A 20,117-nucleotide genomic window follows, 5' to 3' on the forward strand; every position below is an offset into this window, starting at 1 on the left:
ATATATATATATATATATATATATATATATATATATATATTCATTCCAGTGAATATCCTTCAGAAAAGAAAGTGAGCCCTGGCCGGTTTGGCTCGGCGGTTGGAGCGTCAGCCTGTGGTCCAGAGAGACCCAGGTTCGGTTCCCACTAAAGGCATGTACCTCGGTTGCGGTTTGTCCCCGGCCCTGGTTGGGTCGTGCGGGTGGCAGCCACTCGATGTGTCCCTTTCACGTCGATGTTTCTCTCTCTCTCTCTCTCTTCCTCTCTCTCCCTCCCACTCTATCTGAACAAAAAAAAAAAAAAAGGAAAAATGTCCTCGGGTGAGGATTAGAATAAGAAAGTGAAACCCAGACGTCCCCCCAATTTTGGAGCCAAAAGAAAATGGCAAAAGACATAAATTCAGTCTTCGCAAGGAAGAGAAATCCCATTGGAAGCCATAAACATGTGGCTAAATATAGGCATCCTCTCACCGTGTTTAAAACATTCTTTAAAAGACAACAGATGGTTTAAAACAAAAATAATGACCCTGCATATGGATTTTACAACCTACGTAGAAAGTTAAATACTCTGATCGCTTCTCCGCCTCTTGGCTAAGATCAAGTATAGTATCTGTTCTTATCAGTTTAATATCTGATACGTCCTCTATCCAAGGACAATATATTAAATGGATTTTTGGAGCAGGGAGATGGAATAGGGGCTTGCTCCGTCCACTCAAAAAAAAACAAAACAAGAAAGTTAAATACTCTGTAATAAAAAAAGCACAAAAGACGGGAGAAGAGAAATACACTGTTGTCAAATTCAGAGGTTTTACATAACGTGGAATCATGTCACTTCAAGATAAACACTGAAAAATTACAGAGAAAGCATTTGGCCCGACCCAACACACAACAATAATGGAAACGTCTCGGTGCGGGTGCAAGGGGCGCCCTCCTCCGGCCACGGGCACCTGCACCTGTCACACCGAGTACTGGCGAACTCGTGACTCTCTCCTCGAGCCTGGGACAAGGCAGAGGTGTCCCTGCTCCCCACTCGAGACGGTGAGAAAAGGCCAGGTCTTTAGGAGAGGAAGAAGAAAAACTCTCTTTGGTAGACGACCTGAATGTGCGTTTAAAGGACCTCGAGGCATCTATGAACCATTGCAGAGAAGAGCCGCCCCTCCCCAGCCTCTCCCCCATTCCCTGCCCCCTCCCTCGCTTCCGGGGATTCAGTCTTACCCACGGCAGGGTCGTCCCTACACCCCGCCACCGCGGCTGGTCTGCACTGTGCTCCTTGCCCTTTTAGGTCTCATGTCAATAGACCTGTGTTCCTAAGCTCCCCACTAGGTTCAAGGGGAGCCCACCCCAAATGCCTGGGGTGAGGCAGGGCTGGGAGCCCCCCACCCCCCTAGCTGGCCCCCGGCTGAGCCCCAGCCTCGTGCTCCTGCCGCCCTGGTGCGGACAGATGTCTTCAGCTCCCTGCATTTAGAAGCTGACTGTCGCTGGGGACCAGCTCTAACAGCCTCCTGGTGGCCAGGCCGCTGCTGGGTCCCAAGATAGAAGGGCCGCTCCCTCCCTCTAGGGGCCTCCGGAGGTGCCACCCTCCTCTGCCCCAGGACTCCAGCGTACACTGCCCCCTCCTGGTGGGATGAGTGCGGCTCGGAGCACTTTTCTGGGGGTGAAATCCAGGCTCCTGGCTGGAGGACACCTCACACCCCAGGCCACCCGGCCCCACCTGGAGCAGAGGTGTGCCGCCGGACACCTCTCTGCGGTCCCTCTGTCCCCGTGAGAGCCGGCCCGGGTCGGGCCCTTTTGCCCCGCCCAAGGACACATCTCAGTTTTTGGGAGACGTCTGCCACCATGAGAAATAAGGCTCTCGGATCTCAAAATAGCTTCTCTGCAAATAACCAGAAGGCTCCCTGGGCCCCAGAGGAATCTGCGGGGCAGTTCAACAGCTTCTCTTTCCCAGCAAACAGACTCCCCACTGACCCATTTTGCTCCCGTCGGTGTTTCCGCTTCCAAAATGGAGCCTTTCCCTGCGCCCTTCATGCGAGGAGCCTCCGGAGAGAGACAAAGGCCCCTGTCAGCAGTGTGGGTGCGAGGCCCTCCCCCGAGACAACCCTCCCCCGAGACAACGGGCAATTATCAGACGGCCGCGCTCTCCCCGCGGGCTGACGAGGGGGAAGGGCCAGGCCGGACAAGGATGGGAGGCTCCCCTGGATGGAGCCCCAGCGCTGGGGGGTCCGAGGGCCGTGGTGGGCGTGGTGGAGACGGTCCCCAATCCTTCGGAGGACCCCACAGGCAGGGCCATTCACTGGTTCCGAGTCACAGAGCCCCCCGAGAACGGAAATGGTGGCGCTGGGGGCTGCTGTCTCCAGGCAGACCCGCTTCGGGCCAGAGGGGCGAAAGGTCTCACCAGCGCTTGTCAGTGACAGGGGAGAAAATGACCCGAAATACTCAGCCACTTCCCCAACCAAGCCTACCCCAGGAAAACACACATTTTTCTTTATTGATTTTTTTTTGAGAGAGAGAGGAAGGGAGAGGGAGAGAGAGAAACATCGATGAGAGAGAACATGGACTGGCCGCCTCGTGCGGGCCCCCCACTGGGGATCGGGCCCACACCCTGGGCAGGTGCCCTGATGGGAATCGAACCGGCGACCTCTTGGTGCTGGGTCGACACTCAGCCACTGAGCCACACCGGCCGGCCACCGGGAAGACACACTTTGATAAAAAGACCCGGCACCCAGATTTGGGCCCAGGGATCTTGTTCCAAGTCAACTTCTGTTTCTGGCCTTGGGTGGCTCCCGGGAGCTGCTGTTTGGGGGACCCCAGGCCTCGGCCCCATTACCTCTGTTAGAGCATGGCCAGCCCCTTTTGGAGGCACTGGAGTCCCCAAAATCAATGTTGAGTGAGGGTGTCATAGAAAACCACCCATCCATTCATGCCGCCCCTGCCCAGTGTGTCCAAGCCAGGCTTTGGGGACGGGGGGTCCATCAGGACACCCTCCTTCTTGCAGCCCCAGTCCAGGGTGGGTGACACTTTCTGACTCAGAGCACAGAGGTTCTGGGCCCCTGCATGTCCTCACCTGAGGAGGGGGTTCTGTGGGGGTCCCTGCGTGTCCTCACCTGAGGAGGGGTTCTGTGGGGGTCCCTGCGTGTCCTCACCTGAGGAGGGGCTCTGTGGGGGTCCCTGCGTGTCCTCACCTGAGGAGGGGGTCTGTGGGAGTCCCTGCGTGTCCTCACCTGAGGAGGGGGTTCTGTGGGGGTCCCTGCGTGTCCTCACCTGAGGAGGGGTTCTGTGGGGGTCCCTGCATGTCCTCACCTGAGGGGGGGTCTGTGGGGCCCTGCGTGTGCTCACCTGAGGAGGGGTCTGTGGGGGCGGCTCTGGACCCCAGAGCCAACCAGGAGGGGGTGCTGTAGCGTGTCCCTCCCTGCCTGCCAGGGCGCACGGGAAGACGTAGGGCCCAGTCTGTGCGGGCAGCGTGTGCTCCCCTGCGCGTGGAGACGCTGCCCTTGCACACCAGGGGCAGGGAGGCCACCGCCATCTGTCGTGCGCGGCTGCTGCGTCAGACCGACCCTGGCTGTGGGGGGCGCTGCCCACCTCACCTCAGTGTGGACCGGAGCGGCCTGGGAGGGCCGGCTCTGTCATGAGCCCGGGAAGGGGGGCCCTGTCTCCTGTGGCTTGAGTGGGCGGCGTGCAAAAGGGGGTCAGGAGCTTTGTGGGGGGAGAGGAGGTCAAGGGGTGGGGGGTTCGGGCAGGTGGGAAGTTATCTGTGGGAGTGGTCAGCAGGTCAGCAATGGTGATTGTGATGATGAGCAGACGTCGGGCCCATAAAAAGAGATGACGCTGGGGTCTCCTACGGGGTGCCACTCGGAGAAGCGAGAAGGCCACAGTGGTTCTTTGGGGAGGGGTGGGCCCCACCCCCCAAAACCCCCAGCCAAGGATGCTCCAGGTATATCTCTTCCAGGTGTGTCCCCTTCAGGTGTGACCCCTCCAGCTGTCCCCCTCCATGTGTGTCCCCCTCCATGTGTGTCCCCCTCCAGGTGTGTCCTCCTCCAGGTGTGTCCTCCTCCAGGTGTGTCCCCCTCCAGGTGTGTCCCCCTCCAGGTGTGACCCCCTCCAGGTGCCCCCTCCAGGTGTGTCCCCCTCCAGGTGTGTCCCCCTCTAGTTGTGTCCCCCTCCAGGTGTCCCCCTCTAGTGCATCCCCTTCCAGGTGTGTCTTCCTCCAGGTGTGTCCCCCTCCAGTTGTGTCCCTCTCCAGGTGTGACCCCCTCCAGGTGCCCCCCTCCAGGTGTGTCCCCCTCCAGGTGTGTCCCCCTCTAGTTGTGTCCCCCTCCAGGTGTGTCCCCCTCTAGTTGTGTCCCCCTCCAGGTGTGTCCCCCTCCAGGTGTGTCAGAATGACCCTGCACATGTCCCACGTTTGAGGAGACAGGGGCACAGCTGCAGAGGTGGGGGATGGGCAGGCAGGAGGTGGCAGGGAGGAGCCCAGGAGAAACTTGGGAACCCTGGAAGGGGTGAAGCTAGTTGTAGGTGGCAGGCAAAGCTGGCCTCATGGGCTGCCGTCCTAAGGGCCACCCTGGTGACACCTGGTAGCCTCTGTGTTAGCAGAAGTTGAGTGGAGACTGTGTGGGTGGCAGGGTTTGGAGAACTCCCTGCAGGTGGATTCTGATCAGGGCCCATCATCTGTCTTTGGTGGTTTGACTATTCAAGGCCTGTCGGTCAGAGCTGAATTGCTGGGGGCCCAGTTCCTGTGGGGGCAGGTGGGCCTCAAAAAGGAATGTCCGGGTGCTCAGGAGGAGGGGGCCCTGGGGGAAGCTGGGCTGCTCCCCCTGCAGCCCTGGGCATTTTCTCAACCCCTGTCCAGCTGTTCATCTGTCCATCGCCTGTGATTCAGGCCCAGGCCTGGCGGGGGCAGTGTGAGGGGCTGGCCTATGGGGAGAGCTGGCCAGTGGAGACGTCCACCCTAAGGAAGGGGCTGGTTCTGGAAGGGAACGCTGTGTCACTAAGAGGGAGGCTGCTGTATCTGGAGAAAGACACACCTGCAGGCCACACACCTGGACGACACACCTGCAGGCCACACACCTGGACGACACACCTGCAGGCCACACACCTGGACGACACACCTGCAGGCCACACACTTGGACGACACACCTGCAGACGACACACCTGCAGGCCACAGCACCTGGACGACACACCTGCAGGCCACTGTGCCTGGAAGTAGATGCACCTGGAGGCTGCCTCGCCTGGAGATGGTCGCACCTGGAGGCCACCATTCTCAGTGCAGGGCTGTGCAGGGTCGTTGGTGCCCTCCCGGGCCTGGTGTACCCAGGGCTCCCAGGGAAGCCTGGTGAACCTGTCGCCGGCCCCGCCCCCCGAGGCCTCCCCGCCTCTGCTCTCCCGCAGGGAAGTTCGCCAGCACAGCGGTTAGAAAAGCACACAGATTTATTGCATATCAATCTCATGTATAAATTCATTGTAGCATCGGGAAGATTACATTTGGTATACAGTCCTATTCTACAGCGTTAGCCTCAGAACCCGCCTCGCCCAGGCTGCATCGCGAAAGAACTGCTCTACCGGGACTTCTGTCTCTATCACAAGCATCGACACAAAACCTGCAGAGCGTCCTCCCCACGGCGCCCCGGAGCGGACCGGACCCGCGGACCCCAGCGCGGGGAGGAAGCACCCACGGGATCCCCTCTCCGGAAAGCGTCCCGACGGGACGGAGAAGGGCCGCTGAACACCAGTCATGCACAGTTTACTGCTGACAGCGATTTACAACCAGGGACGTGGACAGACCAGCCTCCTGCGGAACGGTTTCCCCCGCAGACAGCATATGAGAACCAGACGGCATTGCTTGCTCAACCGCACGCAGCCCGGAAGGAAAACACCCAACGAAACACACAGGAAAGCAAACCTGGCAGGTCCCGGGGGCAGCGGACGGCACGGAGGCACCTGCGTGCGCCCTCCCCGGCACACGCGTGGCTTGGCCCCCCGGAGGGGACAGAGACCTCGTGAACCGCACCCGAGGGACCCTTCTCCATCGCTTTGTTCACAAGGGATTGTGGATTCGGACACTGAAGCTGCCTTTTCATTTTCTCTCTCTGTGGTGCTCCGCACGGGGACAGAAAAACGCGACAGGAACCGGAACGGGGGAGAAGAGGAGCAACACAAGAAAGTGTTCGTCACAGTATCGCTTGTGGCTACAGAGACACAGTTGCATGGCTTTCGATTCCCGGCTGACCTCCCCTGACCAGAGCGGCTATGTCGAGCCCCGGCGGGCACAGGAGGTGCCCGGCCTCCCGTCCGTCCCCTGGCGGCCGGGCAGGGTGCGCTGTGGGTGGCGCTGCCCCCTCCCCTCCCTCGGGACAGCACAGTGAACACAGATCAGTAGATTTTAGTCACGTGGGCGGGGGTGGGGGGATGGGGACGGGGGCAGGGACCACGATCCAGTGCTTGGAGGCTAAGGGGCGTGACAGGTGTTCCGGCGAGTGCTTTGCAAACGTTCGCGGAGGAGGCAGCGAGGAGGCCGAGGGCCCTGAGTGTCGGGGCCAGTCAGGTCCGGACGGACTGGCGGAGCTCTGGGCCCTGTACGGGGAGGTCGCACGGCTGGGCCCTTGCTGAGACTCATCTGGTCCACAGACCCACGCTCCAGGGTGCCAGGCCGGCCAGAGAAACACACCCCCCTGGTTTCCATCCGGGGCCTCTGGGTCCCACTCTTGAAGGGTCTGGCTGCCCCCTGGTCCCGGAAGGAGCGCAGCAGGGGCGAGGTTTTCGGCCACGGGGGGCCGGGGTCTAAGGGACAGCAGAGGGGAGGTGAGGAGGCCCCCCTTCTGAACTTCCACTTGGGAATGAGTGACAAGGGTCCTCATGAGGGAAGCGGAGGCCCCGCGTCCAGCCGGCTAGCCACCCCGCCCATTGGTGCTTGGAGGCCGGGGTCTCGGGACTGTGGGCTCGGCCAGGTTCCCCGGGCCCCAGGGATCTCGGGACGCAGGCTGGCGGCGCCTCAGAGACGCGGGGCCTGAGCGGGCTGGTGCTGGAGCCCGGGGCCACGGAGGACAGGGACGGGCCCACGTGGTCCAGGACACGCCGGGCTTTGAGGCAATGCTCCGTGGATGCACCAGGCTGGAGAAATAAGTGCTCTGTCTGGGGGTCCAAGGACAGACCCCCAAATCTGCCAAGTGCTCGGGCCGGAGGACTGAACGGTCAGGGTAAGGGGCCTTGCTCTCCTTTTCAGGGGACAAAACACCGGCCTTATAACATGTGCGAGGAGGGCTGTGGGGGGGACCCAGGGGCGCAGAGCGAGGGCAGCCGTGTGCCCCGAGACAGCCGAGCACAGGCACTCAGGCGCCCGCCAGTCCAAACTGCCCGATGCAGACGGACTCATCGCAAATAAAGACACGCCTGATTCGTTAGCAGAAGAAATCATATAATTCGGGTGTACAGAAATGGGGCGTTTCTATCGGAGGCTGACTTTTCAAAGGGATCCCACCCAGATCGAGGGGCCAGTGGAAACTCCTCGCCACGCCTGGCCGTTCTGGCCGAGGGGCGGTCGCCGATGCTGGGGCAGGGGTGCGAGCGGTTGCGTTTGCAAGTCCTTGCGGCCGAGGACATGGTCAGCTCCTCGCGGCGGCCCCCAGCGGCCACTTTCCGGCCTGCGCATGTGGGTGAGTGGCCTCAGCACACGCCAGGGCGGATCCGTCTTGCGACCTCGTGTGGATTTGAGAAAGGGTGAAGCCCAGGGACCCGCAGGCTGGTGGCCCCCTCAGGGACCTCCCCACCGAGGGTCTCCGGGGCGAAGCTGGACCCCCGACACCCACGCCACAGACGGCTGTCTGGCCCAGAGCGGCCACGCTGCGTGCGCGGGGACACTTCCCGCCACCCCGGAGCCAGCGCCTAGGCCGCGCAGTGGGCCACGCCCCACACCGTCCGCATCCACACGTGTTTACGGGCAGCTCGGGCGGTTTTCCCCTCTCTCTCGGGACAACTCTTTCCTCTTTTTGCTTCCGAACAGTAAAAGAAATAAATAGAACACTTGTCTCAAATGCAATTGTGACTGAAACGCAAATTTAACAGAAAACATGATTGTCTGGAACGGACGGCTGTGGCGGCAGAATTCGTGGGGGACGCGGGGTATTTGGCACATTGAAAACCGCCCCATTCCCTGGTTCTTGGTCACACGACACACAACCTTATTCCAGGGTTTTGGTCCCTCACTGGATACTTATATTAACATTATTTCTTCACAATAAGAATGTCTGATGCCAAAAATACTGTTAAGGAAGAAATAAAATAAGAAAAGAAACAAATTAGAAAAAAAAATTACAAGTTATATACAGATTAAGGTAAATTCCATCAGCGAAAAAAATTATTATTTGAACTTGGCCCCTATGGGAATAATTTAAAGCCCAGGAGTGGGGGAGTAGACTGGTCCCCAGGGAGGGAGGCGCTGGCCCCACGGGGGACGCTGTCTTGGCTGCAGGTCCCCAGGTCCTGTCCGGACGTCTTTCGGTTCTAGAGCCGGGTCCCGCCTGCCAAGAACCCACGCGAGAACGGGAGTGCAGCGCTGTCCTGGCCCCGGGGTCTCCGACGCGCGCGGGGCCTGGCCGCCTGCGCAGGGGAGCTGGGAGCGTCCCCCAAGCTGCCACGGGTGTGCCCGCCTCCTCCCCTTGTCCGTCTGACGGGCGGGTGAGGTGGGGGCTGCAGACCTTCGGGAGAGCAGTGGGGGGCTGGCCCAGGGGTGGCCGAGGACAGACCGGGGGAGGAACAGAAGCTGCCCAGACCTCCTCTCTGACCTTCCCATATAATGGGAGGCGCACTTGCGGGCCTCGGGCACGAATCACATGTCACACAATGACAGGCACGAGTCCCGGTCCCAGCCTCGGGCGGCCCAGGACACCACCCCTACGGATCCGCAGAACAGTCTGGAATGGCTCACAGGAGGGGCCCGGGTCCGGGCGCCTCGGCCGCAGAACCAGGTGACTTCACGAACGGGGTCGGGGATAGAAAACGTCTCCGTCATCTACAGTATAAAGGCCACACCCGCCACGGTGCAGGTCCCCAGGCGGGCTCAGCTCTGCAAATCAGCTCGGATTTCGAAGCAATGCAAAATTACTTTTAAAAAAACAATTTGCAAGTCCTTTTTCAATTTTTTTTCTTTTTCTTTTTTTTAAAAATACTGTCTCTTATTAAAACCACATGCTTAAATAGACTCTGTCGTCAATAGGTTACCAAAAGGGTTCTTCTCGTGATTTGCACTATAAAATCGCTCGGGCCACCTCCCTGGTCAGAGCACACCCGTGTCTGTCCTTCTCCTCCGTGCCCGAGGCCCCCCGAGAGCCGCAGCCACGGCCCCGCGCTGTGCCGCGCCCGGACGGTGCTCTCGAGACCGTGTCTCAGGGACGTGGATGCAACGACTACTTCAGGACCTCGGTTCCCGAGTGTTCACTGGGGAGGTCGCGTGTGACCAGGGCAGGGGGACAGACACTGAAGAGTGGTCAAATGCAGGCAACGGGGGGGGGTCTCCTTGGCCCCAGGCCGCGCGGGCTCCCCGAGGCCCTCGCCTCCACCTTCCGCAGCTGGGATTTCTGTCGGGACGCTTGGACCCCAGTGCCCCCCGGGCCAGTCAGAGGTGGTTGATGGGGTTGAAGGCTCCGGACTCGGGCGTGGCTCCTGGGATGTCCAACCAAGCGTCCAGGGGGCTCTGGGAGGTGTGCAGAGGCGTGTCTTCGGACAGGGAGAGCATCATTGCGTACGCCTGGTGGGAGAGGGCACAGGGCGCCAGCTGAGCCTGGGCTGCGGCCCGCTCACCCCCTCTCAGCCTTCCTCTGCCCGCTGCCCTTGCCCCTTCGCCCCCCAGACCCAGGTGGGAGGGCAGAGCAGGGTGCCAGGGCCAGACCGTAGAGGCGACTCCCCCAGCCCGGCCTGAAGAGGGAGACAGAGGGCAGCTGGGACGCAGTGGCCCCGGCAGAGGCTCGCTCGGGGTGCTCCCCCTGCAGTCACCTCCCCCGCCCACCCCACTGCTCTCGGCCCTTGGGGGCCGGTGTGCGCGGTGGGAGGTGCCGGGGTCACCGCGAAGACCCCGCCCAGGGTCAGCCCTGCCTTGGGGACTGTGTGGACGGTGGTGAAGGGACAGATCTCAGCACACAAACAGGGCGCTCCGTCTGCTGGCCCAGAGCACGGCTCAGACAGCCCGCAGGTCGCGGGGACCAGCCACCGCAGCGGGGCTCCGGGGGGCAAGCCCTTGTCCCACCCATCAACACTCCGGATAGAATTAGTAAAAGACGAAGACAGACACACAGACGGTTTTTGCTGAGACTTGGGGTGGGCTGCAGAGAGCTGACTGGGACCCTGCCCCCTCCGTACTGGAGAGGACAGGAGGCAGGGTCCGCGGCCACCTACACTCGGGAAGGGGCGCCCAGGGCCGAGCCTCGTGCCTCCCGACCCCGTCACAGCTCCGACTGGGAACCAGCGCCTCCTTCCAGGAAACCTGGGCTACCCGACACTCTGGCGGGACCTCGAGGGTGGAGGCCGAGGCCGGCTCACCCTGGACACCTGCTCATGGACGCCTCCTTCTGGGGACGAGAGGACAGTGACCTCTGTGTCCCCAGCGCTCTGGCTCAGGTCCTGCTCTCAACCTGTCCCACCCACCCCTGCTGGCAGGACAGCGGTGGTCACTGGGGCGTCTCTCTGGCTGATGCAGTGGGCACGGAGGGCCCGTGGGTCCGGGGTGCCCCCGGCAGGCAGGGGGTGGCCGCACGCGAGGTAAGGCTGTCCCTGCTGTCCGGCCTGGCGCGGGGGAGGGCGGGCTCTGCAGGTACCTACCTGGCTCTTAGCCTGCCTGTACAGGGTCTGTTTTAAAGCCTCCGAGTCTAGGGAGGAGTTGAGGACGTCTTTGACTCCGAAGGCTTCCTCGGCTGCTCTGCGCAGGTCCAGCCCCTTCCCCACAGTCGGCGTCGGCTCCGAAGCGGAGAGGCCGCCCGCTTGCTGCCGCTCAGCACACCTGCACCAACGACGGAGAGGCCTGCGTTACCGGCCGCCTGGCCCTCGCTGACGCCCACGCCGCTCCGCCGGCACGCACGCACGGCGTCTCCACGCCACGTGCACAGGAGACAGACACACGGACACACGGACACCAGGACGGAGCCACACGGATGCAGGAGGTGGATGGACAGAGGACCCGGGGGGTGAGTATGTGCACACGCGTTGCAAGCAGCAGAAGGGGCACCCAGCTTTCCAGGGGCAAGGGGGAGACCTAGGTTCCCAAACCTCTGGGAAGCTCTGGGGGGGCCCAGGCCCTCCAGTCCCAGGGCCCAGGGGTGGGAGGGAATGGCTGTCTCTGCAGGGTCTGCAGGGGCTCTCGGAAGCCGGCACTGTCACTGTCGCCGAAGTAGGTGCCAGCCCTCGGGATGTGGGGGAAGTGGGTCTGGTCGCTACAACTTCCAGAGCTGGGGGTTCAGCCCCAGCACACGGCACCTGTGGGAGGCACGCATCACGCCCCCGGCGGACAGGCACCGTGTGGCTCCACTGTGGGACCAGAGACACCTGAGGGTCCAGGGCCAGCTCCCTCTATGCCTTCCCCTCTCACTGTGCCCCCAAGTGCATACGTGTGTAAACTTGTGTGTTTGCATGTGTGTGCACACAGAAATGTGCAGGTGTACGTGCATGCACACACATCCGTGTTTGTATGTGCACACACGTGTGCATGTCTTTATGCACGTGCATATCAGGGGGTGTTTGTGTACACGGTGCACACGCGTGCACGTGTGTGCTCGCCTGTGTGCTTGCATGTGTGTATGCAAGTGTACACATATGCATGTGCATGTGCCTATGTGCATGTGTGTGTGTGTGGTGAGTGGCTGGGCCCTGGCCCCCTCCCCCGGCCTGGGCCTCACCCTGGCCCACATGTAGAAGCCCCTGTGGTAGAAACAGCAGAGGGAGGAGGTGACCCAGCAGGGGGAGGGCAGACCCTCTGCTGCTGGGCGTGTCACGCTCCTGGCCCTCAGGCTCCTCCTGGGCACCCACCTTCGGGCGTGGTCGAAGCCCACCGCCAGGGTGGTGGGTGGGTCCTCATCCTCCTCGTCCTCATAGGCGCCCTGGGGCTCGGGTGCGGGGGACACGTCGTCGTCCTGGGACTTCCCCGCCAGGCTGTCCTCGTCCTCCTCCTCCAGCTCCCCTTCCTCCTCCTCCCCGTCCTCTGGCTTCCCGCTGGCCAGGCCCGGACACTGCGCAGTGCTGTCCAGGTCCTGGGCTTCCGGCCTGAAACGACCCGGGAGGGGGTTGGCCACCAGAGGCCGGTGACGCGGCTCCCGTTGGCTGTCCCCCCACGGCCTCCCCCCGGCCCCCAGCTCCCCTAAAGACAGCCTGCCTCCGTGGGCACAAAAACCCTGAGCTGTGGCCCTGGGCTGCCCTCGCCCTCAGCCTCAGCCCATCCCTGGGGGTGAGCAATTCGAGGACCGGAGGCCAGGGACCAGCAGGGACGCCTCGCGGGCAGAGTCCCTTGGACCAGAGGGGACAGGAGGCCGTTCAGGTTGAGTGCGTGTTGGGATGCCAGGCCGGCCGGCAGGGGAGGGGGTCCTTGTGCTGGAGCCAGGGGGGCACTGCTGGGAGGGGACCTCAGGGACGTCTGTCAGCCCAGCGTGGACAGTGCTGCTGCCCAGCTGGCCTCCAGGACCCAGGAGGTGGGGACGGCCCTGGGCGAGGGGCCCCTCTGCAGACGGAGGCCTGGGTCCCCGGGTTCTGCAGAGTGAGGGCTTGGCTGTTATCGAGTTCCTTGACTTGGGGATCCTTGGGGTCCCTGCAGCCTCGGGGTCCTCATTATTAACAGGCCACGTTCTCCCTTCAGAAGGCGCCCGGCCTGTGCGCTTATCTCTGTGCCCGGGGCCCGTCGGCAAGTCTGCGAGGGCTGGACGGAGGGCCACCTGGGCAGGTGTCCACGTGCGGCGTGGGGAGCCAGGAGGGCAAGGCACACGGCTGCTGAGCTCACACGGGACCCACGTTCCGAGCCCCCGACACCGTTTCTTCTGGGCTTCGCGTGGCTGAGGGGAACCTGTCCACTGTGGTCTGGGGACACGGTCCTTCTGCGTGAGGCAGGGGGGCGTCCTCCCCATGACCAGCGGCCTCCACACGGGACCGAGGCCAGGGCTCGTCCCTGTGCAGAGGTTCTGGGCTGGGGACCCCTGGCTGGGCTCTTGGCCTGCCCGTCTTCATTTCTTGTCCTCCCACGAGAAAGAATATAGATGGACACTGGACGCGCCTTCCCGAAGGGCGGGGCCCAGCCTGTCTTCGCTGCCGCCGGTCACCGTGCTGGGCACCGGCTCACCTCCGTGTCCACCAGCAGGAAGAGCCAGGCGGGGGCCGAGGCCAGGCCTGTGCCCGTCTCTGGCCCTCTGCGGGGTGACCTTGGGGAGGGTTGTGGCCTCTTGGCGTCTTGTACCCTCTTGGCGACGTGAGAACACCCTCCGTGCCGAGGACCGGAGGAGGGAGCTGTGGGTGCAGCGACCTGCGTGTCCTTCGATCACACCTGGGCACACGGAGCGGTGTTCCGTACGAGACCCTGTGCCTGGGGACAGGGACCTCGCTCTTGATCTCTGTGCCCCAGGCCGTGGAGGAGCTGCTCACTGCTGGGAGGCCGGCCCCAGGCGGGAGCTCAGCACGGGCCGAGCAGGCAGACTGTGGGCCCAGCAGGCCGGCGCTGGCTCCAGACAGAGAGGACACGGGGACGAGGGTCCAGGGCTCCAACAGCTGCTCGGTGTGTGCATGTCTCGGGGCGGCCGGAACACGGCTCCATGGCTGGGGCTTCAACAAAAGGGACCCTCTCTCCCTGTCCTGGACCTGGCGTCGTGGGGCTGGTCCTCGGAGGCAGCTGGCCCCCCGGGTCCCTCGGCTTGTAGACCCCGCACCCCATCTCTGCTCCGTCTTCGCACGGGGGTCTCCTGGTGGCGTGTCTGTGTTCAGGTTTCCTCTTCTGCGAGGTCACCCACAAGGGGTTACAGTCACCCAACTCCAGCATGACCTCCTCTTCCCCCAAGGTCACACTCGGAGGTCCTGCGGGCCAGGACTCCAGCGCATGGGCTTGGCAGGAACACACGGGAGCCTGGTGGGCCCTGAACTCTCCCTGACAGTCAAGAGCAGGGAGTCGGTTCTGAGGGGGAACCGGTCATGTGGGTGCGGCCCCGTCGGGTCCGCTGGGCACCAGCACTGGACGCAGAACGTGTGATCTACGCCCACTGAGACCGCGATTCCCACTTTCAACAGTGACGCGGGCACCAGCTGCGCAGGACGGGCCACCCGAGGGCCCGGTGTGTGGCTGGCTGTGCCTGGCCCTGGCTCAGCCTCACTCCCCCCCCTGCCCTGGGCGGTGGGGAAGCTGCCCCCAGGCACCAGCCTGTCCAGAGGGAGAGGCAGGCCGGGTGGGGCCCTCACGGAGCCTCCCCCAGGTGGCAGGTGGCAGAGCTGGGACGGAACAGGCATCCGCTGCAGAGCCCGTGGGCCTCACCTTCTGCGGTGGGACCCTGGTTCCCGTGCCCCCGGGGGGTGCCCTGCTCTGGGCTCAGCCACACAGGCGGGCGGCAGTGTCCCCGGCCAGGGACCCCGAGTGGGCCTCTTACCGTTTGTCTGTTCGCGCTGACGCCTGGTTCATCTCACTGTTGGCGATGAAGTTTCTGATTTCAGAGAAGTAGGAGTCTTCTTTCTCGTCTAAAAGTGCGTGGGTTTCCGACTCAGAGGTGGGGGAAGAGGCGCTGGTCCCCAGGTGGTTCGTGAGGACCCCAGCGTGCTGGCTCACTGTGGGTGGGCATCAGAGGGGGCAGCCTTAGCGGAGCCACGCCCCTGCCCTGCCCTCCGCTCCCCTCCCCCCCGTCCCCCCTCCCGCCTGTCCCCCTCCTGCTCCCGCTCGCCCCCAGCCTGGCGGTCCCGGGGTGCCGCGCCCCACCTGGAGCATGCTCGTGCTCATGCTTCTTGAGGTGCCTGTCCAGGTTGGTCTGCTGCCCAAAGCAGCGGCTGCACAGGTGGCACTTGAAGGGCTTTTCCTTATTGTGGATGTTTCGCACATGCCGCTGCAGGTTGGAGGAGATGCTGAAGGACCGGTCGCAGTACTTACACCTGCAAGAGACACGCGCCTCAGAGGGGCCCCGCAGCCGAGCAGGACCCCGAGCCCCGGGGTGTGCAGTGCCCAGAACTCTCCAGGGTCTCTGTCCTCCCTGTGGTCCGGTCACTCAGGCCTGGCAGGGCGACATGCTCCCGGCAGCCTCAAGGGGGCAGCATCTCACCACAGAAAAGTGCTGAGGCTGGCCGGGCAGGAGGGCCCGGAGCCAGCTCCCTGCGGGACCCCCACCGGGCACAGGAGGCTGAGGAGAGCCGGGTCTCGGTGGGTCCTTGGGCTGGTCCCCTGTCTCCCGGGGCCTCAGCTTGCTAATCCACCAAAGGGGGGGGCTACCCAGAGGCTCCTTAGTGTCCTTAACCAGAAGGCTCCCCAGCCTTGCCGCCGGCAGGCTGCGTCCTCTGTCGGGACCCCACATGGCCACACTGTCCCCTCTCGATTGGGAGGCAGCAGGGTGCTCAGCGCATCGGCGCGCCCCTCTCGGTGGGCACCCTGCCAGGCTGCACGGCGTTCGTGGGGAATCAGGAGGCTCCTTCCTCCATTGGCGTCTGTCAGAATATTCTGTCGACACGAGTGTATCTGAACAAAGCGCTTTACTGCCAGGAAATAACCGCGATGAACAAGCAGAGACGCCGCAGTGTGCCGGCCCCGTGGGGTGGGGCCCGTGGGGTGGGGCCCTCGTGGCCCGGCCTTCGCGGCCACTCGCACGGCCCAGAGGGTAAGGAGAGCCGGGGCCCAGCAGTGCGTCCGCGGGGAAGCGTGACAACCCGGCCAGAGCCGGAGAGGGTGGCCAAGGAGGGACCCGCAGCCCCCGCTCCGCCGTCTCCCGCGCTGCCCCTCGCGGTGGCACACCGCGTCCAAGCAAGGCGGCGACCGCTGACCGCAGGTGCTCTCACCACTCTGTGCGCCCAGGTGTGTGCACACAGTGCACGTGTCAGTGTGCACGTGCGTGTTCAGGCACACGTGTGCACGTGTGGGTGTGCTCACATAGGGCCTTGGGTTCGTGTGCATGTGTGTGCCCATGCACACGTGACATGTGCGGGTATGTGCAGTGGAGTGCTCGCACACAGTACACGTGTTAGTGTGCATGGGTGTGCACTGTACACGTGTGGGATATGCACGCACACGTGTGGTACATGTGCATATGGGCACACACAAGTGTTCCTGGTCCTCAGATCTCCTCCAGGGACACTGCCGGCCTCCCCGTCGGCCCGAGTGGTGTGCGGCTCCCAGACCACGGCCCTGCTCCTCAGGAAGGATCAAGCGAAGGCCAAGCTGGCCCCAGCCCCGGTCTGACTGTGCTGCCGCCCCCGGCCCATCCAACAGGAGTCCCGGGCTGAGCTGCGCCGCCTCGGTCTACACTGCGTTCAGTCTTCCTTTCCTTCTTTCTGTCGACACGTGCCCCTACGGCAGCTGTGTGAATGGGGAGCAGTGGGATCCTGAGTAAGAAATGGGGTGCAGAGGAGCTGGTTCCCAGACAGGGGGAGCAGGGCTCCATGGGGAGCCCTCCCTCCAACCTCTGCGGGGCCGGGGAGGGCCGTGGCGGGTGAGGGGACCAGGCCTTCAGCAGGTCACAGAGTCCCGAGCAGCCCTCCCGAGTTCTAATCTAAATAAATGGCCCAGACAAACAAATCTGTCTGAAAGTTAGGGGAGCAGGGAGCCCAGGGCTCCAGGGAGCAGGGTTCTGCCAGCAGCTGGGATTTGCATTGTGAATAAGCTGACAAGTGGCGACTGAGATCCGCGGCGGCTGGACAGAGTAACACCGCTGCGCCCCACAGGGTCGGGCACGCAGTGGGGCCTGCAGGGGACCTTGTGTGACTGTGTGCTGCCGTCCCAGGGAGCCAGCCACGGCGGGCACGGAACAGGTGGGGAGGGTGACAGGGCCCTGGGTGGCGGCCCCCTCCCCTCCACCCCGGGACACAGGCCCACGCCGCCGCAGGGAGAAAGGCTGTTGGAAATTGTAAAAGCAAAGAGAAGGAAAAAGATTTCGAAACCCAGCCCTAAAAATGAAACTAACAGCGGAAGAAGACACGCACGGGCCTGGCGTGGGCATTGGGCTGAGTGCGGATGGCAGGACGGGAGCCCGGGAGGGTCCGGACTGAAGATGGAGAGGCCCATATCCTGGGGTGGGAATCCAGGTCCCGCCGGGAGCCCACAGGCCAGCCCTCGGAGGCTCGCTTCCAGAGTGTGACTCAAGGTCCCGCTGGCCACACTCCGTAGGGACCCGGGCACGGCTGCCAGGCAGCTGTCCCCTCAATCCTCCCTCCGTCCTCTCGACGAGCCCGCGGGCTGGCGCAGCACACCCGAGCGAGGAACGGCCCTTGCGTGCCAGCCCCGCTCCGAGCCGGGAGCAGCGGCCGGCGGAGGACGCGGGCCGGGCCGGAGGTCTGACCTTCCCTCCAGAACCGTGTGAGCCACGCTCCAGTGCCTTTCTTGCCCCACACCCAGAAACACAGTCTGCGTGACTGTGGATGACCTGGGGCCTCTCAGGGTCGCCTGGTCTGATGACAGGGTTCCTCTGGGCAGCACGAGAAGGAAGCCCAGCTGGCGAGGGGGAGGTCAGCGGGCTCCCCGGGGCACACACAGCAGCCCACGTGGGCGCTGGCCTGGGGGGCGCTCACGCAGGCAGGTGGTGGGCGGGCGGTCTAATCAACCTCCTGGGGTGGGGGGTCCCCCTCTTTGGCAGGTCTCTGTGGACGGATGTACGCATTTCCCTTCCCAGCTTAAACCCTTGCAGGGATCAAAGTCAGCCCAGAAGCCCCTGTGACGTCACCGGGAGGTCGCAGCCCAGGCTCCTCGCACAGGGTCGCCCTGAGCCAGAGAAAGCCGAGCCGGCAGACGTTGAAAGCAATCACTGTTACGTAAGTGAGCTGAACAGCACAGACTGGCGAGAACAAAAGGAATCAATGATAATCAAATTCTTCCATAAACACGCCCGACCCCGCCCCGGGCTCCTACGTGGGACACTGGCCAGAAGCCGGCTCTCCTTACAGAAAAGCCACGAGGCGGGAGGGGAGGACCACATCACTCCTTCTGTTGCTAGCCTTTGATGGGTTGTGATTCACATTTGGGGGGACAGGAGCCCGTGCGTTGGGGTGCTGGGTGCTGGCCAGACAAGTGGTAAGTAGCGTGGGCTGTCATTTATCCAGCTGAGACAGGATGTGGCCCTGGGATGGTTGGGGACACTCGTGATGTCTCAGGATGGGTGTAGGGACCAGCACACCACAGCGGCCCACGTGGCCATCCTCCCCAGGGATGGACACGCACACACACACGTGCATATGCACACACATGCACACATGTACATACGCATGTGCACGTGCACACACACATGCACACAAACACCGTCTCCATGGCCATGTGGCCATCCTCCCCAGGGATGGACACACACACACGTGCACACGTGCACACACATTTACATATACACGCACACACATGCACACACCCATGCACACAAACACCATCTCCACGGCCACGTGGTCATCCTCCCCAGGGATGGACACACACATGCACACACACATGCATTCACACACGCACACACACAAACACCGTCTCCGTGGCCAGCGGGTGACTCCGAGCTCAGTGTGGCCGGACACAGGAATCTGATGTTACCCACTTAAAACCACACCCGATGCCTCGGTCTGAACAGCCGCTCTTCATCCGGCAGACACAGCCCAGAGTCACGTCAGCATCTAACCCAGAGTCTGCCCGCCTGGGCTCTAGGCCACCGTCACCTGAGCTCGGCTAAAGCACCAACTCCCAGGCTCCTCCCTGGGCAGGTCTCCTGAAAGCCAGGGGTTACCCTCAGCCCTTCTCGGACCCTGCGAAGGCCCCAGGAAACAGGGCCAGACCCCCTAAGCTCGCATGGCCCTGGGTTCGGGCCCCTGGCAAGTCAGAGGGCATCGCTGAGCCTCAGTTGCAAGTGTTTGAAATGGGGGTCGTGTCCCTGCTCTTTGTGAACACAAAATGCGGTGGCTGTCCCCACGCTGTGCTGTGGGGCCGGCGCTGCCCAGCACCAAGGGGCACCGTGGGGGCAGAAACTCGGCTTCTGTCCAGGGTGCCCTGCCTGGCTGGGACCTGCAGGGCGCGGAGCCCCTTCCCGCTGTACACCCTGCCTTGGGCACCCACCCCGCCCAAGGTCAGGTCAGCCACGGTCCCCGCGAGATGGGGGATGTGCCTGAGGCTTCTGCAACAGCCTGCCCCTGAGGCCCTGGCTCCCATCTGATTCCGCTCTGAGCCCCTGCCCCCGTGGGCACCCAGAGAAGGTGGGGCAGCTGCTCAGGCACCGTCCTCTGTGGGCAGGTGGGAGTCTTCCGGAAGCCTGCTGGGCCTGGGTACCTCCTGCCTAATCTTTACATCATCCCAGGGCGCAGGATAGCCGTGGGGTCGGGGGAGGGGCCCAGGAGTGACAGGGAGCGTATGCACGGCCCTTACCATGCTCAGGAGCCCCACCCCCCCACGCCGGGCAGGCTCCCACCTGTATGGCTGCTCCCCGGTGTGCGTCCTCAGGTGTCTTGTGAGGTTTGCAGATCGGGGGAAGATCTTCCCACAGTACCTGGGGTGGGGGTGTGCAGACTGTGAGGCAGAGTCACGCCGGCGTAGCCTCGGGTGACCCTGGCCTCCTAAAGCTCGGCATCTGGGGCAGGTGCCGTCCCCAAGGCCTGGATTTCAATGTCTCCTGCAGCCCCGGGGCCCCACTGAGCTACAGAGGAGCCACAGACGGACTGTCCTCCCCGGGGCCTCTCGGGCCAGGCCCGTCCTTAGCAGGGTCTCAGCCCCGGAGCCCAGGCGTGCTGAGCCGGCTGGGACCAGCTGGGACAGGCAGGTGCAGCTGGGGACAGTCACAGCCGTCTCTTTCGGGATTTCAGTCCCCTCCGGGAGCTGCAGCTAAACAGCGGGCAGCACACCCTGGCCTCGGGCCTTCCGAATTCCAGCTGGCCGGCCACGGGGGCATTTTTTGAGCTCCCAGGAACACAGCTTGGTGGCAGCCAGGGGGGGGTCCACCCCAACACACAGACTTGAGGATAATGGACCACGTGTTGCTACT

The 20,117-nt window shown here is 63.1% G+C and overlaps 1 protein-coding gene and 1 pseudogene across 1 annotated transcript in view; one reads left to right on the forward strand and one right to left on the reverse strand.

Annotated features, from left to right (window-relative positions):
• The first annotated feature begins 568 nt into the window (after window positions 1-568).
• On the forward strand, window positions 569-743 carry LOC118627448 (annotated as a pseudogene).
• Window positions 744-9,576: 8,833 nt separating this feature from the next.
• The window catches only part of PRDM16 (PR/SET domain 16), a 291,643-nt gene continuing 281,102 nt past the window's right edge, over window positions 9,577-20,117 (reverse strand). The window contains exons 12-17 of the mRNA XM_036256227.1: window positions 19,548-19,625; window positions 14,903-15,072; window positions 14,580-14,754; window positions 11,995-12,228; window positions 10,795-10,972; window positions 9,577-9,727 (exon numbers count right to left, since the gene is read on the reverse strand). Coding sequence (XP_036112120.1) covers window positions 9,596-9,727; window positions 10,795-10,972; window positions 11,995-12,228; window positions 14,580-14,754; window positions 14,903-15,072; window positions 19,548-19,625 — 967 coding nt within the window. The 3' untranslated portion in view covers window positions 9,577-9,595. The remainder of the gene's footprint in view (window positions 9,728-10,794; window positions 10,973-11,994; window positions 12,229-14,579; window positions 14,755-14,902; window positions 15,073-19,547; window positions 19,626-20,117) is intronic.

The sequence above is a fragment of the Molossus molossus genome, unplaced genomic scaffold (genome assembly GCF_014108415.1).
Source record: "Molossus molossus isolate mMolMol1 unplaced genomic scaffold, mMolMol1.p scaffold_m16_p_12, whole genome shotgun sequence".
NCBI lineage: Eukaryota > Metazoa > Chordata > Mammalia > Chiroptera > Molossidae > Molossus > Molossus molossus.